This window comes from Lissotriton vulgaris, chromosome 9 (assembly GCF_964263255.1).
Source record: "Lissotriton vulgaris chromosome 9, aLisVul1.2, whole genome shotgun sequence".
In the NCBI taxonomy this organism is placed as follows: Eukaryota; Metazoa; Chordata; class Amphibia; order Caudata; family Salamandridae; genus Lissotriton; species Lissotriton vulgaris.
In genome coordinates, this window is record NC_141697.1 from 139,875,241 (window position 1) to 139,899,206 (window position 23,966).

Here is a 23,966-nt window from a genome sequence, read left to right on the forward strand (position 1 = left end):
CCAGGAAGCGTTGTCGGCGACCAGGATGGAGGTGCGAGCTGTCCCACGAAGGTATCTGCTGTCAGCAATGCTGGACCCAGGATTTGGGCAACAACTCTTGGCAAATGCAAGCCCACGCGGTGGACTCAAAATGGCGTCTGGAGTGGACCAGGAGGGCCCGAGGTGCTCCTCTGTTGGAGGGGAGCAAGGGCCAGTCTGGAGCAACCAGACCAGCGATGGAAGTGTCGTAGTTCGTCGTCAAGAGGGCTACAAGCCAGCAGGCAAGTGGCCGGACAACGCGGTGAGCAGCAAAGAGCAGAAGGGCCCCACGCAGATCTCCTGGATGCTGGGGGGGCTGGACTTCGGTGCTGGAGCTGCTCAGGGTTAGGGCTTCTCAAACCCCAAAGCACTCACTCGAGGATCCCTCGGCGGTCGTGCTGGATAAGCGTAGTGCAGTTCTGAAGATGGCCGGTCCCTCGAGGTCTCGTCACACCCACGAATCTCAGCTGGGCTGATGATGTAGGTAGAGGTCAGAGGTGCCAGGGAAGCCGGGTCTCGTCGTGCTGGTCGGTCTGGTTCCGGAGGAAGGACGTGCAGCAAACCGCAGTTTACTTAGTTGGTGCCCGCAGATGCAGGGTGACTACTCCTTAGTCACAAGGGAGAAATCTTACGAAGAAGTCTTGAGTTCCTTTCGTAGAAAGTAGTTTCAGGATTCAAAGATGATCTAATTTGGAAGGGTCCCCGCTCCCACCTTTATTCTAAAGAAAGGGGCTGGTACGGGACTAGGTCCTGCGCATGGGTGGGACCAGGAAGGGGGGTGGTTACACCCCTCTCCCACGCCGGACTTTCCCCAGCTCAGGGGCTGGTGTGCCCCTGGAACTGGTTCAAACTGGCAGATGCACAGTGAGCACCGGGGTGCCACTTGCAGTCACCTTCCTATTCAGCCCTGCCTACCTAGGATAAACAAAACCCTGTCTGGGATGGTGCTAGCACCGCCCCTGACAGGAAACCCTTTGTCCAAGCTCCCCTCGCTGGAAGGACTCCCAGCTGCAGGGGGTCAGACTTGTGTCTGTGGTGGCAGCATCCATTATGTGAAGCTGAGGCTCGAGTTCACTTTAACCGGGGTTCACAGTTACATACATGTCGTGTCCCTCTAGAAGGGTGGAATGCTAACCCCGTCGCCAGAATAGGCGAGGGGTTAGTATTCCAATTCGTATGACACCGTACTCGACATGTTTCGATAAAGCGATACCAAAGATAGCAAATAACCGCGAGGATTATAATGCACTTAAGAGTATATGGTACGCGTTATCACAGAACAGCTATTAGGACTTGGTTCCGCAAGCTGCAGACGGGCTCAGCTCATGCCAGAGCACCATCTCACATAATTCCAAGCACTCTGCCTTCAGGATTGTTAAGGCCTGCCATAGGAGTGACTGATAGGAATACATGTATCCATTTTAGGGTTAGATATAGGTATACTATATCTACAGCAAAGGGTGATTACACCACTTTACCCCAGCTGTCGTGCAGCCAGTTGTGTCAGATTTAGATGGCCAGCCAGGGGTGGCATAATACATGCTGCAGCCCCTGGTAGGCCCTGGGTACACCTATGCCCTGAGTTACAGGGTCTGATAAGGTGGCCCAGTACCAATTGGATATGTACCTAAGGTACATGGAATCCATTTTACAGAGAGAGCAGTAGGCCTGGGGTCCTGATTGGCAGGGTCCCAGGCAAACTATGTCAAAAACCAGCTAAAACACAGGGCAAAAAGTTGGGGGCAACCATAGTCAGGAGCTACCCTCCTACACTGCCTCTTTAAAAAAAAAAAAAAAGTAATTTAGACGCAATGGACACTGCTAACTAACGACCGATCTCGAGAATTCCCCTCCCGGCCAAGATAATGGAGAAGATCATGAATGCCAAACTGGCAACTTTATTGCGGCTAACCAAGTTTTAGATCATAACCAGTTTGGTTTTAGAGCGAATCATAGTACTGAGTCTGCTCTGATCAAGACCACAGAGGAAATACGCGTATCATTGGACAGTGATGGGGTCAGCAGCCTTGGTACTGCTGGACCTATCCGCTGCATTTGATACGGTGGACCACTCTCTTTTGGTTCAGCGTTTAAAAGAGATTGGAATAAGAGGTAAAGCCCTTGCCCTGCTGACATCTTTCTTATCTGAGAGAACTCAATCAGTACACCTGGGGAATTTTAGGTCGGCAACTTTCTCTCTCCCATGCAGGGTTCCACAGGGCTCTTTATTGATCCCCGCGCTTTTTAATATTTATGTAGCGGAGTTAGCGCCTCTGATCAGAAGCTTTAACCTTACTCCAATGTATGCTGATGACACTCAGCTGGTGATTTCCACAGTGGATAAAGACACTAATCACTCACTTAATCTTCACAATTGCATGCTGTCTCTTAGCCACTATATGAGTACTCACTGCTTGAGGCTGAATTTGAGTAAAACAGAGGTGATAATATTTGGAAATCTTTCTCCATCTTGGTCCCTAGCCTGGTGGCCAGACAGTCTTGGACTTCCCCCTACACCCGTAGACAAAGCAAAAAATCTTGGGGTCATCATAGATGGAAAGCTGAATTTTAAGACTCAAGTCCCCAAGGTAGTATCGTCTTCGTTCTATATGATCAAGATTATTAGCAAAGTTTTGCCATACATTCGTAAATCCTGCAGAAAATCATTAGTAACTTCCTTAGTCCTGTCCAAACTTGACTATTGTAATAGTTTGTACATCAAGGTTAAGTCTACCCTGCTTAGGAAGTTACAGGCAGTACAAAATGCGGCTGCAAGACTGATTTTGGATATTCCAAAATTTCAATCGATCAGAGCTAAATTGAGAAAACTCCACTGGCTGCCAGTCTGCCAGCGGATACAATTCAAGACTCTCTGCATTGCTCACAAGGCACTACACCGGGGAGGGCCGAAGTTTTTAGAGGACCTGTTTAGATGGTACTCCTCAAACATAGTGCTGCGTTCAGCAAATGCTTACCTTATGCAGCCAGCCAGGATCAATAAGATTAACTGGGGTGGGAGGAGTTTCGCTTTCAATACCATCAAAGAATGAAACTCTCTCCCGCTATATCTTAGAAAAATTACCCATCATCTGGAATTCAGGAAACCGCTGAAGACCTGTTTATTTCAGCAGTAGTATAATTTGAGAATAGCACTTTGATTCCGCTAGCGCCAAGACACCCGAGGGTATTCGTTCGCTGTATAAATTCTATTAACATTAGCTATGTTACATGCTCATTTCCCAATATATCCTGGACAATTAGCAGTCTGCCCTGGTCATCAGAGGAGGTAGATGGTGGCTGAAATTGGACTTTACCTCTAATCAAGATTGACACCCCTCTAGACTATGATGAGTAGGAAGAGACATATTGACAGTCCTTCCATTTGCTGGCATATGTGCCGAGCCAGTAGCTGACAAGTGGGTCTCCTGGATCATAAAATAGTCCAGTATCAGTCTGCCTTTGCCGCAATCATTGGCTCCCCTGGCATTCCATGTTAGCATGCATATTGTACTGGTCACCTGTACAGGATGCTTTGCAGTGTGCCAGATGGGCTCTCACCTGCCATCCAATGGCTGCCTACCACTTCTCTGCAGTCCTCTACCATGCGTATAGAATTTGCAAACTGTTGGCCTATTTAACAATTTACTTTGCCCCTTTACCACCACCCCCTTACACACCGAGTCCAAACATCTTTATGAACCCCAGATAACAATCGCCAAATAATAAAAAACATGATACCAAATACAAAATAAGTTTCAAACAATGGTTATTAACTTATGCCCTCAGGGGGAGGTTAGTAGTATACCATGTTAGGGTTTATAGAACATTGCAGGATCAATGGCCTTTATTAAAAGTATGCAAGAGCCAATTTGCATTGCAGTAAGCCATGCATGCCACAGGTTTACCTAGCCACATTCCTGTAGAGGTGGGCCATGTCACAGATATGACCATAATCTAGTGCTCGCCAGCCCAGGATACCAGCCTACGAGTTTTGAAGAATCCTGCATGTCTGTGACGAGATATTCACTGCAACCACAAAAGGTTCCTCAGGTATCTGTTTTTATTTCACTCACTGCAACGAGCATGAGATGATTACGCCAAACCTTCTGACACACTATTCCCAGCTCAAGCTTGGATGCTATTGAAAGAGTGTGCTTCACTGAGGTTTTCAAAGATATGAGGATTCTTGTCTAGCAACAGTCTCAGTCTGGCTGATGGAATATGGAATATTGAATCCCAGCTCGAGCAGGTTTATTTTGATTGGGCTGAATAATCCTGTACCAATTGTGTAAAATTCTTGAATAATGAAAGTGAGTTTCTGTCGCATTGGATGCTTTGTCTTTCACTCGTCAATTGTAAGATTTTGTGCCAGTCTCAGTAGTTTAATAGTTTCATGATATTTGGACGTGGTGGTGTGCTTGGCGGTAGCCTGGGCCAAATGAGTGATGGGTACACATTAATATGCAGAGCAAAGCAGACAGAATAAGATGATGGACGGAGCGCTGACACTCACCCCCAGTCACTATTAGATCTGGGTTAAATCAGTCATTGTTCTTTTCGCTCACTTCACCTCCCCAGTTTAGACCCAGCCATATGCAAATCAGCCTTGACCCTGCTCCTCATGGGAACAGTCCAACCCGAACTGCCAAGTCAGGTCCTCCCTGGACCAGAAACAAGCATCCTAGGACCAATTTCTGCGTAAGTCCCCTCATCCGCCAGGCTAGCTTGAATTCAGTGGCAAAGTGAGCAAGGGGCCCATGTCATGCCAAATTAAGACCCACAGAGTGCACAGCTCAGGTCCTCACTGCCAACATGGGCCACAGTGCTCGAAGACAGGGGCTGGTCTCCTAGCTGCATGTGCGCCTGAATCCCCCCAAACTCATCACCTTTCCTCGCTGCAGAACTGCCTTCTGGGCCACTGATTCTTTACAGGGTGGTCGTGGCATCCCAGAGTCTGCCTGCCTTCACATCTGCAGCTTGCCGCCACACTGCCCAGGAGCACCTCTCTTGTGGCCCAGCGCTAGGACCTGTCGTCTTAAAGCAAGTCCCAGCCTTGTTTGCTCCTCAGTTTCCGTATGGCTGATTCGGTCTATGGCCGCTCGTCTTCCTCTGGCGCACTTCTCTGATAGGCCTCGCTCCCTCAGAGCCCTCTAGCACCCTGTTGTTTGGGGTCAAACTCTGGTATAAACTGAAGGGATCTTTAGGGTTGACCATGGAACATGTGCCATAACTCGCTTAGTTCAGCATTGTCCAAATCAATTAAATTATATTTATTTGTTTCTGTTAAAAACTATAAAAGATCTTCAGCATAATCACAGTCACTTTCTAAAAATAAAAGCAGAGGTATAATTCTAAATATAGAGCGCGTAAATTCATAGGGCAAAGTGCTATTTGTGGAGATATTCAAAGTGACAAAATATTAATTTGGATCAATTATTCAGTTTCAGAGGTACCTTACAAATGATCATATTATCCTTCTATTACTTCCCTACTTTTTTTTTTGTGCAAAGCTGGGAATCTCTGCAACGACTCTTCTCTTATAACTAGGTAACTGTCACATAACTATGTGGCAACATATAAGGATGCCTACCCATTAATGGGTAGGAGGATTAAGTATTTTAGCATTTGGATCAACTGCGAGTAAGCATGAACTTAAGTTTCTCATCTTTATAAAGAATTCAGAGTTTAAAATGTATCCACATTGATTCAGTCCACTAATTTATACCTGTGTCTTTGTTGCATACATTTGGGACACTTGATTTTCCAGGGAGTTTGGTTCCTTACTCTGCTTGTTAATGTCACTTTAATGAATGTTCCTATTTTATTTAAAATATCTAAGTCATGAAACCACAAAACATCCTGACCGCCTCTCTACAGACTGTAATTCCCAAATTTCTCTGCAACCATGCTTCAAACCACCAAGTCACTCACCGGTATCATCTTGACTGGTGGATCTTGGCATGGAGTGCACTACTGTCCCATGATTTGTAGGCTCTGGGGGCTTCTGCAACCATGGTTCAAGGCATCCAAACATTCCTCTTGACTGCTAGATCGCTGCACAGAATGTGTGCTTCTGATTCCTAATTTATGGGCTTAAGAGTCCATTTCTGGTCTTTAAATAGCAGTATGTTCATGTTTTCGAAGCTCTAGTAAACAGGTTCTTTGTTTCAGGAGCCACCTCGTGTCCCTTGCCACTAGAACTTGCTTCGAAGTGGGAGCCATACCACAGCTCAAAAGAGAGAGGCAGCTTGCCATGTTTTGCCTCATTAGCTGTTTATATTTTTTTAAACTCAAAAACATATACTTTGCCAGTTCTTGTTCCTATGATCACGATTTAGGCATGCCTATACCATTGATTTATCCAGAACTTAATTGCAGTGTCTCAATTACTAAAATTACCATTTTGAGCGTGGGCTTTCAAGATTCTCCCATGCAGCTGATGTTACGTAATACTGCATAGACTACCTTATCCAGTAGGTCAATGTTTGTATAGGAATGGCTTGAGGCCCTAGATTCCAGCTTTCCTAAGTGTGGCCGGTCAGCCTCCAGGGTTGTTATTGTTCTGAGCAAAGTAGTTCTATCCAGGTGAGCACAATCCTCTTTCTTCCCTGTAAGCATCAACATTACCTTATGGCCAATAAGGCCTACATAAGTATGACTTATACATATTTAAAAGGAAGGTTTAAGTCGGTCAATTGGAGTTAATTTTGAGAGGTCGAATTTGCTGTTAAAAGTAAACCTGCAGAGCCAGGCTACTAGTGGTAGTCCTCTTTACATTGCCACTGTAGTGGATGGCACTATGTGTGCTGCAGTCCACTAGTGATATTGAATTAACTTGTCCTGGGTACACCTTAGTGCTGTATACTACGGTCTCACAAGTAGTTTCATTGGAAGACCAAAGTGTTTATCTATAGCTTCTCCGTTATGAAGTGTTTGTTATTATTTGTAAATATTTGGAATAGCATAGAAATGTGTTAGTTTAAATAAAACCTGATCACAGGTTTTTCTTGAAGCAAGCTTTCCACTGGAAAGTATCTGTTCGGGATAGAAAAGGTTAAAAAATAGCCTAATTTATGTGAATATCTGAAATGACTTTCTGAAAGTAGAAAAAATGTGTTCTTTACCAAACTTTATTATGATCCAGTACTGCATAAAATTCATGTGAGAACCAAAACCTTTCTTTTGTAAGAGACATTGAAGTTTAGACTTGAGCATATGTTCAACTAATATCGACAGAGCTATGCTCTTCGAAAAGAAGATGGTCCCCACACTGGATGTTTTAATAACATTATCCTAGTTTCTAGAAAAGTGAAAAAGATGGCAGGCATCAGCATTTGTTGTAGTAAATGTTTGGCGTCTACGGTACTAATGTCAATACAAAGTATTTTGACAAGAACTAGCCAACCAGACAATATGGGAGTATTGCCTCCTCAAGGCATGATACCTCTTGTTCTTCATAAACCATTTAAACTTTTCAACATTGTTAAGGTGACCATGACGCTCAGCTTTGCTGGTACTCTGCATATGTTGAGGGTGGTAGAAGAGTGTGGTGGGGCCATGAACTGTCTGTAATCAAGGCCCTGTTTCAAATTTGTTGGGCTCAGCATTCCTGTTGTGCTGTATTTTCTTGAATTATATTTAAAACACTTGAAGAATAATGTCCTGGAGGGAGTGCCACATCTTCTTTGTTTTTGATTTTGAGATTTGACTGTCTTGCTGATGCTTTTCCATTACTTATGTTGACAGTAAGCTGGAGTCAGACGCAGCCATTCATCAATGGAAGGGTGTGGTTTAGCATCCTGTCTGTTTATAAAGGAGATTCAGTCTGCTTAGAAGTCTCCGTCATGGTTTTTCTGATAAGAGAGGGTGGTCCAAAAACGATCACTGGTGTCACCAGTCCTCTTCACCATGTGCAGTTTTAGAATGAGTGCCAGCTTTGGTCCTGTTGTAACAAAATTATAAAGAAAGCAGTTTGATCAGTCCATCAGTGGCCTTTTATTATTGAACCGGGTTCTGGGTACTTGATCGCAAAGGCTTCCGAGTGGCTGAACAATTCTGCAGGAACTTACTAGATAAGTACTCACAGAGCTCTACCTTCAAATGTTCGTTTAAATTATTGAATTTAGTATTTTGAAGATCAGGGAAAGTGCGTATACACCACCAGTCGTGCTCATGTCAAAAGCAACGGGCAGATCAGCTCTGTGTTTTTCAAAACTAATTTGGATTTTTTTGCTACGCTGCCTGACAGTGCACCGTCACAGTGATGTTTGTTTTGCCCATAAGGGGGGCACTAGGAAAGATTCTTACCCCCCTAGACTTTTCTTCTCTCGCTGATCGAGAGGAACAACAAAAGCTGTCTTCCTGGTGCTGAGCATGAGCCGTCATCCTTCTACTGTATTCTGGCACTTAGGTGACCACCAATGTTCGTCAGGTGTAGGAAGCCTTTGTTTTCTTCTCACCACAACCGGGCCCCGGGTAAGAGGCTGTTCTGTGCAGTTGCACTGCTATTAATGTTGTCTTGGTGACAACTGTCTGTACCACTGACACATTATGTTGGGAAACCTTTGCAGGTTTCTGTCAAAAAGCCTGCTAGAGACTAGCTGCATCCTCATCCTCTCAGGAAAAAGGAACAATTTAAGGACCCTTTTTCATGTACAAATAGATGTTATCCGCCGATAATAATATTTTGGCTGAACTTATGGACAAACGGGGGGATGCTTCCTACATGGTGTGAATTCACCAAATACAAGGGCACACATTGAAGGAAGGGAATGCATAAGGGTCTCCTGACTGGTTACAGCAATTCAGGGGACACAGTGGCTAATCTCAAAGGCTCTTTCCAGGACTTCACCCTAAAACCTTTTCTACCATGGGACTGAGATTAGGGGACATAAAAAACTAATAAAGGCCCAATGGAAGATCTAGTTCTTCAATATGCAAATCTGCTGTTCCCCTCTACATTCCCAGTGGGATCCTCACACTTCAAAAAAGTTCTTACTGGCATGGTGCTGGCATGGCACCTATCAGTGAAATATTAGCAGTGGTCTAGCATTGGGGCACAATTCAAACCAAATAAGAAGCAATGTGCAGAGACCTTTGTAATGCTAATGAGGTCTGTCTTTGGCTTCGTAGTCAATCTGACACAAGTTGCAGCCACCCCCTGCCGAAACCCACAATAAGGGCACGCAAGGAACGCTTCTATGAAGCTGGGTACCTGGTCACTTGTAAACAGCCACAGAGCGGGACTAATCTTTTCAATATCACCCAGTGATAACTGTCACCTTCCTCTGAGCAAGTCTCTTATGCCACGAAAAAGGTCCCTTCAGCCTGGCGGCATGCTGGGGCATAATAAATAGGCAACAATAGAAACAAAAATGCTGATCTCCGCCAAGTAGTGCTCTCTCAATTTATGGGATGTCAACATACTTAAACCAAATGGAACCGATCTAGATGACCTTGGTCATGGCAATTGCCAAACATAGCACATCATGCTTATGGGGACTATGTCTGCACCACTCCTGAAAGATTGGAAAAGGGACATGGACTGGTGCATGATGGCTGAGAAAAAAGTTTACGAAAGCAGTGGCTGCCCCAGGAAATGGGAGCAAATGTGGGGTAAATGGATTATCCACAGAGGCCGTCCCCATGTCGCCCTAATTGCAGTTAATGCTGAAGTCGCCACTTCCTGTGCGGCCCCACTGGTGCCTGAGAGGCATAGTGTGAATTGGGTGCTGGAGAGTGTGACCTTATAATTATAGATTGTTACTTCCATTTGTCCACATGATCCCCTCCGGTATATTTTCTCTCTTCACTGCTTGCTGTAAGCTTAATAAAAAGATGTTTTAAAAAAACAATGGATCCAAAGACGTTAAAAACAAAAACGCCTGGGGTACAGAAGATACAAATGAATATTCTCAAGAGTTCTCATTCCTGGATCTAAGCAGAAGATATCGTTATCCAAGGAAAATTGTGGTATATTTTGATAGCTTTCTTTGCTTAAATGTTGCTTGTTAAGGAAACAAACTGTTAGGGCAGGACTGCACATCTCCAATGTAAGTTTAAATAATATTTGTTGACTATTTCAGTGCATAGCAAGCGTATTAACAGTGTATGAGGAGTGCACTTTTTTCATCTCTTGATTGCTGACCAGAAATTGGGTGTAAAATTAAAGCACTAAGAGGTTTACCTTCAGATATTTTAAACTATAGTAGGATATGTAGTCTCTCCTGAATATGGGAAGTACAGAACTGATTTGTAACAGGCATAGTTCAGAGATTTTTTACGTGTGTGTATGCAACGTAATGTGCACAAAAAGTGATCTACTGTTGGAAAATTTCAGATCCCAGTGGACATTTCTACTGTTAGATAAAATATACAAATGGGGACAGTGTCTCAGAATTGACTGGTAGATTGTTTTCTAACATGATTGTAGAGGTGGTGAAATTTAGGGGCTTGAGGGATCATGATAAAGTTGTGTTTATGGGTGCTCAAGCTGTAACACGTACAAAGCACACATGCTAAATTATCTCCTGTGGACAATTGGATCCTTCCAGGGTGGAAAATAAGTTTTCACCTCATTTTTCACAGGGTATGGGAAGGATATTCTTAAAATGATAACATTTTTCTCCATAGATGGAAAACAAAAGAAAACAAAAATGCTATGGCACATTTCCTTAATGTGTACTTTGAGGAATTGAGGAATTGTTTGTCAGGTGGACTGTCCACTGAAATGCTCATGGTGGACAGGAAGTGAATCTGGAGATTACTATTCATGAAAACTTCCATGCAAACTCCTCATACATTTTGTGAGCCACCAGAAATGTTTAACAGTTTAATCCCATCCTTCCCTCTTATGAAACTAAGTGTCTACAACATTACTCAAATGTTCCACTAAGCAGGGAATGCAGGAGAAACATTTTGGTTGCACGATTCCTGGCTCTTCCAATTAAAGACCTTCAACTGCAGTGGAGGCACAATCAACAACTTCAAAGTGCAGGTTCGCAGTTATAACAAGCATTGGAAATGCAATAGGTCTCGCATTAGAAAAGTTGGAGCTATTGGTTTTGTAAATGACAACTTTTTTTGATGTGTTGGTCTTGAAAATAGCAAAATTAATAGCTTTGTCATTTACAATGCCAATACTTTTAACTTTTTCAAATGGGACACCTATAGCATTTGTAATGCAACATGTTTTGTATGTACGTGACTTACATGTATTCATATTACAAATACAAATGGCTTTTAATTTTTTTAAATAAAATTATACTTAAATAAAAGTTCTTGTAATTTATAATAGCAATAGCTTAAACTATTGTAAATAACTTTTGTGAAGAATATGTTCAGTGTATTTTATTGTGACGAAAATGCAAGAACAGAGGTGAAATATTGATTTTACAAATAACAATGGCTTTTAATTTTTTTTCGAATAATTAATACTTAAATGACAGTTATTGTAATTTATAAAGGCACTAGCTTAAAGTAAATCCAAAAAAAACAAACCATAGTGTAATATGGAAACATTTACCGCCGAACTGAGAACAATGTAATGTGAAAGCTCTTCATATTAGTACAGCTGCAGACCTTCTAATGTTGATTAAGTGCACTATAAAAAGAAAACTCAAAGGAATAAATCTGTGTCACTCGAGCCCAGCGATGGGGAGAGTGATTTCCATATTTAGAGCATTACATTAATAAATGTCACGAACTTTGTCTCTTGTGCCCGTTTACACAAGCGATTGAGGCATGGTCTGTGGCAAGCGAAAAACAAGGGGGAGGGGCATATCTGTGCCCAAAAAGATGAACCCCAGGACCAAACGCGAGGCCACCCCTTGATAAGCTGAAAGTCTGGGATCATTGGGAGTGTGTGGGGATGATTGCTAAACAGGACGTTCTAAATCCTTGTTTTGAGGTAATGTCTCTGTGCACAAACCAGCCTGCAGGCGCTGCAGCCAGGTCCTCTCCTAAAGTGATTGTAACATGGAATCTGTGAAGCAGAGATTTGTTTTATTGTATTTACTGCCCCGGAGATCCAGGTTTACAAAAGGACAACAGAAGGAGAAGGCCATAAAACGAGCCAAGCGTGTAATGCCCAGTGGTTCGGCTTGCAGCAGGCTGTGCTTCTGCACCACAAAGGAGCCGGCTAATGAGAGGTCCAATGCAGCCTGGAGAAACGCGAGAGACGGCCCGGCGGCCGTCAAAGTGAAAGTAAACAAGTTAAAAAAAATAAAAGTATTTTCACTTGTTCTTAGCTTTGTGCGCAGTGCACAGATATACATTATCCCCTGAGATGCTGTTTTCCCGAAAGCTGACACGGCGGGCAGGGGAGGGGGCGGAGCGGGGAGAGGTGCGACACAGCAGGCAGGGGAGGAGAGTAGGAGGAGGAGGGGGGAGGAGAGTAGGAGGAGGAGGGGGGAGGAGAGTAGGGGAGGCAAGGCCTAGCGGCCGTGCAACCAAGAAGTGAGGGGGCGGAGCTGGGGGAGGCTGTGAGAGAGAGAGTGGGCAAGGCAGGCGGCTTGGGGCATGTGCACGCGCTTTTAAGCTCAATGCGCATGCGCATTGAGCTTAAATTTCACGGGCACTGCAAGGAATCGCCACGATTCCTTGCAAGTTGGTTAAAGAGTGTTTAAGCCCCCATAGTCTCGCAAGCTCGATGCGCATGCGCATCGACAGGCGAGACCTAAAAATGAATCTTTAACCTATTTGCTCCTCTGTTGACCCAAAATTTGGGAACGCTTCCTGTATCCTTTTGAAACCTCTGTTTTTATAACATGGGAACCAAACTTGCAAGGAGGCCATATCACTATGTCTTACCTCTTCAGATAAAACGGTCCTGGCTTGTTATGAGAATTGTTTAAAAATAATGTTAGGTTCATTTAAGAAAGGGATTTTGTGCTGTCTTAAATGACATTAGAATATCTGAACGATTTAAGGAGGCTATGATCTGAACAAGGATCACTTATCTGCTGCTCATGTTTTAAATCATATGAGAATAACTTTGACGCTGTAGCGATGGAGGTCAGATGGCAGCATTAATAATGCTCGACATGAGCACAGGTTTTAACACCGTGTCTCATGGCCTCCTATTAGATTGGATTGGGGACTGTAGTGTAGGGGGCTATATGCTCTGAGGAGCTGGCCTTCTTTCTCCAGGACGGCTCTTTTCGAGTTGCTCAAAGGTCTTTCTCCTCGTGTCCACTGTGTGTCCTATGCAAATAATTCTCAGCTGATTGTCACCTTATTTCCAGGGGCAGGAGGTGCAGCTGCCCAGTTTGTGTTGTGTCTGGCAGAGGTGGCCGACTGGATGACAAATAGCTGCCTCAGACTTAATACCAATAAAACCGAGGTCCTCATTGTTGGTAATTCTCCCTGTATCTGGGAACCAGCCTGGTAGCCTGATTTAATGGGCCCTGCTCTAGCCCCTAAGGCAAAGGTAAAGAACTTGGAAGTTTGGCTCGATCCGAAGCTGTCTTTTGAACATTAGATAGCTTGTGTTGCAGGGAAGTGCTTTTAAAATTCTTAAAGTGTTAAGAAAAATCACAGACCTCCTCCCTGTAAGCGCTAGGAAAAACATTGTGCAGGCATTGGTGACTGCACAGTTAGATCATTGCAATGTAATTTACCTGGGGCAAATAAAGGGAGACTACAGAAGTTGCAGAGGGTACAAAATGTGGTCCCATGCCTAGTGTTGAATTTACCTAGACTGGTGACCGTAGGTCCTGCCCTTGCCACCTTGCTTTGGCTGCCACTCAGCAAGAGAATTCTGTTCAAAGCTATGGGCTTTTGCCATAGACTGTTCAATGACAGGGGCCCAAGATACTTGGCATCACTGGTGAAAGGCCACCATTCAAGCCGCAGTCTGGGGTCTTCAGGGGCCAACATGGCGGTGGTTCCTCGGGTGAGAAAAGCCAAGATGGGCTGTTCCTCCCTTGGTTTTCTGATGGTGAAGCTTTGGAACTCTCTGCCTCTTTAGCTGAGGATGGAACTTTCGGAAATAGTCTTCCATAAGAGGCTTAAAATTTGACTGTATCAAGTGGCTCTGGGACAGGGTCATGTCGGGAACTCAGGGTGGTTGAATGCTTGCTGTTCTCGTATCTGTTAGTAGGTAGGACAGTTGGGTGGTAGGCTTTTGGGGCTATTTATCTCCAGCACGGGAACTCACCTTTGGGCGCAACCATGTGGTTTATTAATTAGATTTATTATTATTATTAATAACTTATTGATTCATAGAGACTAAAATCTTAAGATGAAGACTTGTTTTTTATTTATTTTCTGGGGCTTATACAGGTTCGTCCCTGAGCCTCTTTTTAGCCTATGATATGTGTTTTCTATTTGCTTTTATGGTGATGGTCTGTATGTTTTCACTGTTAATGATTTTAATTAATCAAACAATACATTGCTTGACTTGTGTAAATCTATAGAAATCCTATATTAAAGTCTATCATTCATAGATTTAAGGATTTGTGTGTTTATAGGACCCTATATTGTTTGGTGCTTTCAGTTGTGATGTTGATTTTCTTTTCGTAAGTAGCATTTTCTTTTCTTACTCATCATACAGTTTCCCTCTCACTCTTTTTCTTGCTCTTTAGTTTTTCATGGTGATGTGCATTGTATACACACTGTTTGGTTTCGTCTGGTTGGTGTGGTCAGTCTGCTATTGGCGCAACCTGTTAAGGATCCAGTTCTGGATTGGTGCCGTCATCTTCCTAGGAATGCTGGAGAAGGCTGTCTTCTACGCAGAATTTCATAACATCCGCTACAAGGGTGAATCGGGTAGGTTCATATTGGTTATGTCGCTTGAGACACTAAAAACTGGAAATTCACAGCCTAACAATCCAAATCTACGTGCACCACATTTAATTCAGTTATGGAGTGTGGTATTCCTATCTCACCAAATGAAGCATGTTTTATATTCTTTTCAGCTTGTGTACTTATAATACATTGGGTTCCTTCATTAAGAGAAGCTTTAGGAAAGTTGTCTACATTTGAGACAGTCCATCCTCCCTACAGAGCTTGTATGCTGTGAGCAATAGAGAAGACCTCCTAAAGAGGGCATTTGCAGAACAAACCATTTTTAGATGCTGTTCTGCCTGGTGAATGACGATAATGGAGGATATTGAGCTTGAGCTAGCAAGAAAAGATGTTCGATAGTTTGGAGCCCACAGTCGCCACACAGCCTCCACCCATGTAAGGAAGAGGGACTAGAACCGGTTAAAGAACACTGTTATCTCTTGGCTCAGATGTCTTGGTGGTTTAATGGAACCAATTCGCATGTTCATATATACAGGTGTTGAAATCTGCACATAAATAAATAAGCACTACAGACATTATATGGTTTAACTGCAATTGGGTGCCCAAAGTTAGCTGGGCACAAAAAACATAGTCTATGATTTATCTCTGTCTTTTTATTGATTAATAGCATAATACAGAAGCCATAAAAAGAAATTCTTATTATTTTATTAAGTAATTACGATGGTGTTGTATACTAAATCAGAACCTCAAGAAAGACCTGCTTGATCATATAACACATCACTTTATTAACATTGTAAGTCAGCCTCCACAATCAATGGGGAAATTGTTTTTAGAAAGCTTAAGAGGAGCCAAGATAAAGCAGGGTGCACAGGCAAGAAAATATTTGAGCCAACATTCCGATCTCAACTTATTTTGTGAAGCATCCTCTAGCCCACAAATACCAGACTCTCCAAGAAACTTGCAATGTGGACCTGGAAAGGCTGATACCTTTCTTGAAAAGTTCAAGTTTAGGAGGGCCACAATGTGGTGTGCCCACTGAAGCTGATGCATCAGCAATCTGAGAAACTGAAAATTCCTAGCAAAATAATTCTCTTCCCACCAAGTAGAGAAGTCCCTTAGAAGCCAAACTACTTCTACTTCCACACTGCCTTTCTATGCCACAACCTCCAATCATTCAGTAACATGTAAAGAAATTAATTGAGGTGTTCCTGTGAGGAGTGTGAGGAGCTTGTGTCAAAACTGTGGGCCCCTTACATAGTTTTGTTCACATACTGCCTTCATTCCTCAGTGCTCACCTTTACCCCAACCGTTTTTCGAAACAACCTCTTGGATGTCGAGTTTTGTTGTATTGCAGACCTTAAATTACTGAACAAACTCTTACTAAAAGAGAAATTCAAGATGGCCAGCTTGGCCTAAATTTTGTGCATCTGTCAGATGAGGACTGAATATTCTCCCTCTTGGACAAAATTTCTGCATTCCAGTCTACTCCTGATGCCAGTATTTTCCGTAGGTTTGTTGTCAAAGATGGGAAATACCCGTTTACCACTTTGTCTTCCACCTCATACCAGCCCTAGTATTCAATAGTCACAGTAGCACACATCCTCGTGGAAAATTGACATGTTTTCTATTGTAGTACATGCTCCTGAAGGGAGTCTTTCAGAGAGTGTCCATCTGCAGAAGACATGCACCCTACTTCATTCTCTGGGCTTCTCCTTGAATTACAAACAATTTGCCTTACTCCAACATTCTAAAGTGTATTCATTTTTACCATTTTGGACGTCTATGCAGGGAGAATGTTTCACTGTCGGGGTGAATGATAGTCATCAAGCTTGCTTTGTCTGGCGCCAACACACTTGCATATGAGACTTTTTCTGGTGCTCTCTTTCAGGTCATGGCATCACGCGCAATTGTTTGTCCTGCAGATTACATTGAAAATTCCCTCTCTCACTTTCTGCAAGTCTCTATTGTGAGGTTGTCAGTTCTAAACAACCAGCTTCTGTGTGAGTCTTTTGGCAAACTTTGGCCTCTCGTGACTTTATTAATGGACTCCTCCCTACCTGAATGCAGGGATGCGGCCGGCTGAACGTTATCAGCAACCACTGGGCTCCTGATCAGGACAGTCTCCGCATGTATAACATCGCGTATGGCTGGTCAAAGTTAAGCACCAGGATACCCTTTGGGTGACAGTTTTGCGCTATATAAATATGCCATACAATACAATACAATCTATCTTCAGACATTGAGAGCAGTCACATTTACACTGTTGGCATTCCTCTGACTAGGGCAAGAGTATACAGATGATAACCCATTCATGCACTGTCTAAACAACATGACCAAAGTGGAGATGGTTCCTGGAGTTATTGCACCACAGTGAAAGAAGGCCAGACAAGCCTATTCGGGCCATTAGATATATGGCCTTTGCCCATTTGCCAGAGACAGGGTATGTCCTAATAGACCCTCTGAGCCTTCGTGAGGTAGGCAGGACACGGACCATGCTGCACGGTGGAGAATATTTTGACTTGTATTGTTCTTGTGCCCAGGAGTATAGCTTTTAAGAAAGGTGGATATTCTTTAAGCATTTTAGACCAGATATTCTGTTGGCATGGTCGGTACCGAATATATTTCATGTCAAGGACAAGGAGGTGCCATTATATGTCTGTCCCTGTAATACTGCTACTACCAGCAGCAATACACAACAGCAGTAGAGAGGCACTGTCATATCATAGCTTGCAAAAATGTCTGTCAACTAAGAATCCTGTCTCCTTAACTTTAGATTTTTATTACTCGAGGCATAGGTACCTTTAGATTCACTCGTCTTTCATTATTTCTAGGTATTTCACCATTAATAAATGCCACCTGATGCCCTCGTTACACTCCCTCTCTTTGAGTCACTTGTCTGAATCGTAATAATTTCCTTCCAACCTTCTTTAAACTCTTAAATTTATATAATTATTTTCTCCTTTTCATTTCATTTCCATGCTCTTTCTCCCTTTTCTACCATCAGGCTTCCTTTCGCTCATGAGCTTCTCCTCAATCTGTTGATCTAACAGGATCAAAACCCTGAATGCAGTGTGCACTGTTCACTTAGAACTACCCATTCTATAATATCTATTCCACAGTTTTCTTAAATTAAATCTAAAATCGTCAAATTAATTCAATTAAAAACAACTCAGTTATATTGTGTCTTATGCAGATTAATATTCATCAATAAATCATGAAAAACACATCATTTGGTGTTCTGAATTTGGTGATAAACAAAGAGATCACATTCAAATTACAGATGTGGTTTACAATCCAAACAAAAAATGTTTTCTAGGACCTTTGCACGCAAGGCTTACCTCCTCCCAAACACCTGTAGCACTGCCCCATTGGGTAAGCACTAAATGGTTGTTCAAGGAGGTGCCAATGGTGAGATAACCTGCACTCTCTTTACAAACCAGTTGAGATCCCGATAGCCATATAATTTGCAGTAGAAACTGTATATTTTTCATTTTAATAACTGGTGCCTAAGTTTAACCACCTAAAGCAAATCTGTTTTACTCGTTGCCCAACAGTTCAAGGAGCAGCAGTTCTGGCAGAGTTGCTCTCTGCGCTGAAACGATCATTGGCTCGCATCCTGGTGATCATCGTAAGCTTGGGCTACGGAATTGTCAAGTGAGTAATAATCTCCTATCAGTAATTGATTCTTTCATTTTGTGCACAAATATTTGTGTGATATGATTAGCTTCTATAGTTCAAATAGTCCTGTGTCAAAACTGAGTATTCCACTTAAGAATCTGAGAAAGTTTAATTCTTGTCTGATTAAGCAACAGGTTATTCTGGGTACAGGATAGTTTAACTAGGACAGATCGAATAAGGGGCAACTCTATGTTCAAATTGGTTATAGAGGGTTAAGTTCACACAGCGAGTATATTTAATAATGGTTTATGACAGGTTAATCAGGCACTAAGGTTAGCGCTTCAGGTCTGTCCTGCAGAATGTGCGGGACGTCCAGGCTCAACTGATCATGATGATCCCAGATTGGGCAAGGAGGGCACAATATGCTGACCATTTGGCCCTCTTAATCTTCCACACAAGATGGATCTACCTTTTCAGCAGGATGGTCAGGTCCTCCTCCTCTTTCATCAAAGGTGTTAGAGGAATAGGGTGCAACATAGAGACCTTCTGCTTACCACTGTTTATAGCAGAAGTTGTCTTGGCTGCACAAAACCCTGTTACAAAACCAGCCTCTGCTTGTTGCTGGTCAAGATTTGACATGTTTTGCTGTGGTTTTAAGCTGCCTCCATTTGTCATATTTTTAGAAAGAAGAGCTTCTGCATGACTTATGGTGTCAGCATATTACTCAATATGCAGCTAGAGTCTGACCCCATAGGATAATGTCCGTACCTCCTGAATTTTATCCCTTTTTGTGTTTTTAATGCAGCCTTCTTTTGTCTTCACAGACCTCGTCTGGGTGCCACGCTCCACAAAGTGGTCATGGCCGGATCCTTCTATTTATTGTTCTCTGGCTTGGAAGGTGTCCTTAGAGTCACCGGGGTTAGTAACAAGTTCTTATATTTTCTGGACTTGTGTGCCACAAATACAAAGGAAGTTGACCAGAGTGTGCTTTTGTGTGTGCCTCAGTCCCCAGAGATGAAAATTTGGGATAGACTAACATTTCGAAGGTACTCTTTGTGCCTACTAAAACATGCTAAGTAATATGTTTCAGGCATGGGTGCTGTAGATATACATGCTTTGCATATTACTGCCATCTAGTGTTGGGTCTGGATGTTTGCAAGTTGTTTTTCTTTGAAGAAGTCTTTCCTAATCATGAGGTAAGGTGACTCATCCTTTCCGTGATAGTGCGCATGGGCATCGACTCCATTGTTAGATTGTATTCTTTCTGCCATCAGGTTCGGACGTGTATTGCTGCGTTCCGATTCGAAACCATCCTTTGGGTTTCCCTCCGTGCGCAATCCACTCTATCCTTGATGGTATTGTTATCGTAGGCGTTTTCCCTCTCTCCGCTTGTACATTAGATCGGAAAGTTTCATCTTCGGTCGAAAACATCTTGGACGGCCTTCGGGCCTCGCGGTGCCGATCCACCTCTCTGCCGATGGAACGGATTCTACTTCATTTCTCTCCTCTGTGCCATTCCATGTACCCTTGCACTGATCTACACCAGGTTTGCAACTTCTGCTTATCACCGGAGCACAGGGAAGAAGCTTGCGAGGCTTGTCGGTCGTTCAGATAAAAAATGTTTCTTCGAGATCTTTGGCCTTGACAATGAGAAATGCAGTGCCAAGGCACTCAAGAGACTCTGGATATCTTCGGAGAAGAATCTGAACAGGAAGAAACTGCAGCTGCAGAAGAAAATGTTTTCTGTGTCCCAGAATCTGATTCTGACCTCGAGATCTAGTTGGAGTCCGAAGACATTCCAGCGGGACTGGGTGTCATGAGTACTAAAACCCCCATAAACTATAAACTATCTTACACCAAATATAAGGCTTCTGCAGCACTCTGCCTACGAGACGATGTTTCTGGCGCCCTGCACTCGGGCCTGGCACTGAAACAAGTGGTCAAGACTTCTGGTTCGGATGCGAACAGAGACATATCCTCTTTGGACCCGAAATATTCTGCTCCGAAAGACCAATCTGGTTTGGAGCTGAAATCCTCGGCTTCGTAGGACAAGATGGATAAGTTCAATTGAGCACCATCTTTCACATTCCCCAGAACCGATCTTGGATATTTTGAAGGACAGATTAGATCCAAAGCAGAAAAAGCTTTACATCTACCCAGACACTGGGCATATATCAGCCAAAACTGCTTCCAAGTGGAAAGTCAGTTCAGCGGACACTGGATACAAGATCCCTCTTAAGAAGAATAAGGGCATTGCTGCAAGTCCTATCCTACCTTGCCATCCCCTCCACCACCACCACCACCCCGTTCACCTTTACCACTACTGCCAGGCTCAGATACAGTACATATAACACAATAGAGGTCTCCTTATACACAGCCTGATTTAGGAAATTGAGATGATGATGATGATGACTATGTTCCTTTGCCAACAGATCCATGGGATGAATATAATATTGATCCACCCATGGATAATGATCCAGACCTATACCTTCCAAAACCTTCACCTCCATACGATAATGTATCCTACCTAGAGTGAATATCCAAGCTGCAGCATATCATGGGGTTACACTGCATATAAAGGCCTGCGGTGACGACTTTTTATTTGAAACACTAGGGTCTTCACACAGAGGTTAAAAAGCATGATGAGAAATGGAGATGAGATTTTTAAGGACCGTGTTTGTGGATGTCTTTTAACACCCAGGGTTGATTACAAACTATAAACCATCACCCTCTGATCCTGTTTTTATTAAAGGACAGCTCCCGCTAGATTGTCTAGTAGTTCCAACGCTCGTAAAAGAGTGAACTTGCAGACCTCTGGGGATGCACCTCCCCCAGATAAAGAATCTAAGCTTATTGACGCATCTGGTAAAAGGGTAGCTGCTCAAGCCGCTAATCACTGGCTCATTGCCAACATTCGGGGCCTACTAGCTAGGTCTGACTGGGCACACTGGGATGAGATAGAAGGCCTAATTTAGTACCTCCCAGAAGAGCACAAGAATAAGGCACAAGAGCTAGTTCAAGAAGGAAAACTAATTTCTAACACTTATACTAGATGTGCTCTTGATGCTATTGACACTGCAGCAAGAGAAGTTAACACCAGCATTCTCTTATTTCAGCATGTCTTGCTTAGAATTTCAGGTTTTAAACCAGAAGTCCAGCAGTTTTTTATTTACTAATTTTGACAAGCAACATCTTTTTGGACATCAGGTTGATGAGGCTTTAGAAAAGATGAAAAAATACACTCATGTGGTGAAATCTATGAGAGCACTTCAAACTTCTTCTAGCAGAGGCTCCTTTCGCCTTTCATTCTACAGAGCTCCTTAAGACCCATTTTGGATCTAAGGAAGTTAAATCTGTACATACTTTGAGAACATTTCTACATGGTCACGCTTCAACAGGTCCTTCCACTGTTTCAGGAAGGCGATTTTATGTCCTCATTGGACTTAAAAGATGCTTGCTTTCATATTCCGGTTTACCCAGCTCATTGCAAATACCTCAGATTTGTGATAGCAGGAAAGCATGATTAATTCAAGGTACTCCTGTTCGGAGTAACTACTGCTCCCAGGGTGTTCACAAAATGTCTATCAGTAGTGGCGGCACATCTCAGAAGACAACAGATTCATGTCTTCCCATATCTGGATGACTGGCTCATCAAAGCCAGCACACACCAAAAGTGTCTACACCACACGCAGACTACATTAGAACTACTCTACCGATTGGGGTTCACAGTCAGTGCGCAGAAGTGTCACCTTCAGCCTTCACAAATGCAGTCCTATATGGAGTGACTCTAAACACTTGCACAGCTGTAGCCTCTCCCAATGCAGCCAGAATTCACCATATTCAATCTCTGCTAATACAGTTTCAGGCCAGTCACTACTTAGCAGTCAGGACTCACATGTAACTGGTAGGGATGATGGCGTCATGCATTGTGATGGCACATCATGTAAGATTGCACAAGCGTCCTCTAAAAGAGTGCTTAGCACGTCAGTGGAATCAGTCTCCGGGTCAATTAACAGATCTAGTGTTGGTAGACAGCCGCACACTTCGCTCACTGCAGTGGGGGAACACACCAAGCTTCTCAAAAGGGCAGCCCTTCATCGACCCTGTTCTACAGATCGTGCTAACAGCAGACTCATCACTCACAGGTTAGGGTGCTCATCTTCACAACTTGACAATTCAAGGTCTATGGGACAACAAGTATAACGCTCTGCACATTGTTCTGCCGCAGCCCTTTGGGGGCTACCAGTGGCCCGGGTGACTTAGGGCCCTTGCGCAGGGGTTGGCAGCGCGCATCAGCAAGGAGGCTCGGACACAGGGTCACTATCGGAAGTGACGTGCTCGAGCGCACGCCTTCCTTTTATTCTACGCCGCAGGCCACGCCTGGCCTGCGGGTGCATGGATGCGTGTGCGTAGGATAGACTAGACCGTTACAGGATACTACATCCCTATCCAACTTGCAAGTGTTTTATTTCTTTTCTCAAAAAGATAACGATAGAATAGATTCAGTCTTATAACGTGTAATATGAAAATGCCTGAGTACTTGCGTGTCTGCCAGTGGGGAGCTCAGGACATCAGTCGGCAGGCATAGTCTTTGAGCATCTGGCTCGGTGGGGGTTAGGCCTCAGATTGTATTTTCGGGTGTAGCCTCTCCCACCCTCATTCGTCTGGTAAGTGTCTCTGCTTGCAGCCGCCGGTGTTTGGGGCGCTGCTACTGAGTCACGTTCTTCCACTCAACACTCCGGGACTTTGATGTTTTCTTCGTTTGTCGTTGCCACTCCAGTGGGTCGGGCTTCCTCGCCTGCCGCTTCCGGTTGCTGACTGGATTCCTGCGGAAGCGTCTTGAACCATGACGTGTTCCGTGATATTTCCTCTCCTCCTCTTTTGGCGGTGATCATGGTACCTTTGGTAGACGTGACAGTCCACGGACCTGGTTCGTATCTGGTTTGGAACTTCCCGCCAGGACGTCTGTTGCAAACGATCACTCGGGTTCCCGGGCTGATGCTCCTTGGCTGGGCCCTCCGGTGCGTGCTGGCACGTTGGTTCTCTTGTCGCCTCCGTGACTGGGCCACTTCCATGTCAGCCGGGGGTGGCGCCTATCCGGGCGCCGTCGGGAGGAGGTCTCTCCGTGGCCCTTGGAACATCAGGGTCCATGGGCTTCTTTGTGTCGCACAGTGGGGTGTGCCTTTGTATTCCCTCAGGAATTCGTGTAGTCTCTGTTCGGGATCAGCCTGTTCCACCAGAGCAATTCGGAATACCTTATTGAGAGTCCGCATAAACCTCTCCACGTCTCCGTTTGCTTGTGGCCACTGAGGGGTGATGCGGCGGTGTCGAATTCCCCTGGTCGTGAGAAACGTGGCAAATTCTGCCCCTTGAAATGGTGGCCCATTATCGCTTCGGACTTCCGATGGGTAGCCGAAGATGGAGAATATCTTCTCTAGCGCCGGTCCTACGTGGGCAAATGCCGTGGAGGCAACCCTCTCTACTACTGGATACTTAGAGTATGAGTCAATGGCGACCAGTGTGTGTCCTTCTCCCGGAAAACTTCCGAAGTCTATACTGATTTTGGTCCAAGGGGAGGTGCT

At 43.9% G+C, this 23,966-nt stretch overlaps 1 protein-coding gene across 2 annotated transcripts in view; it reads left to right on the plus strand.

The window, feature by feature from the left end:
- TMEM87A (transmembrane protein 87A) overlaps positions 1–23,966 on the plus strand; it is a 209,056-nt gene that overhangs the window by 94,491 nt on the left and 90,599 nt on the right. For both annotated transcript variants that reach the window (XM_086937214.1, XM_086937215.1), the window contains exons 9-11: positions 14,604–14,787; positions 18,321–18,420; positions 19,209–19,302. In XM_086937214.1, coding sequence (XP_086793340.1) covers positions 14,604–14,787; positions 18,321–18,420; positions 19,209–19,302 — 378 coding nt within the window. The remainder of the gene's footprint in view (positions 1–14,603; positions 14,788–18,320; positions 18,421–19,208; positions 19,303–23,966) is intronic.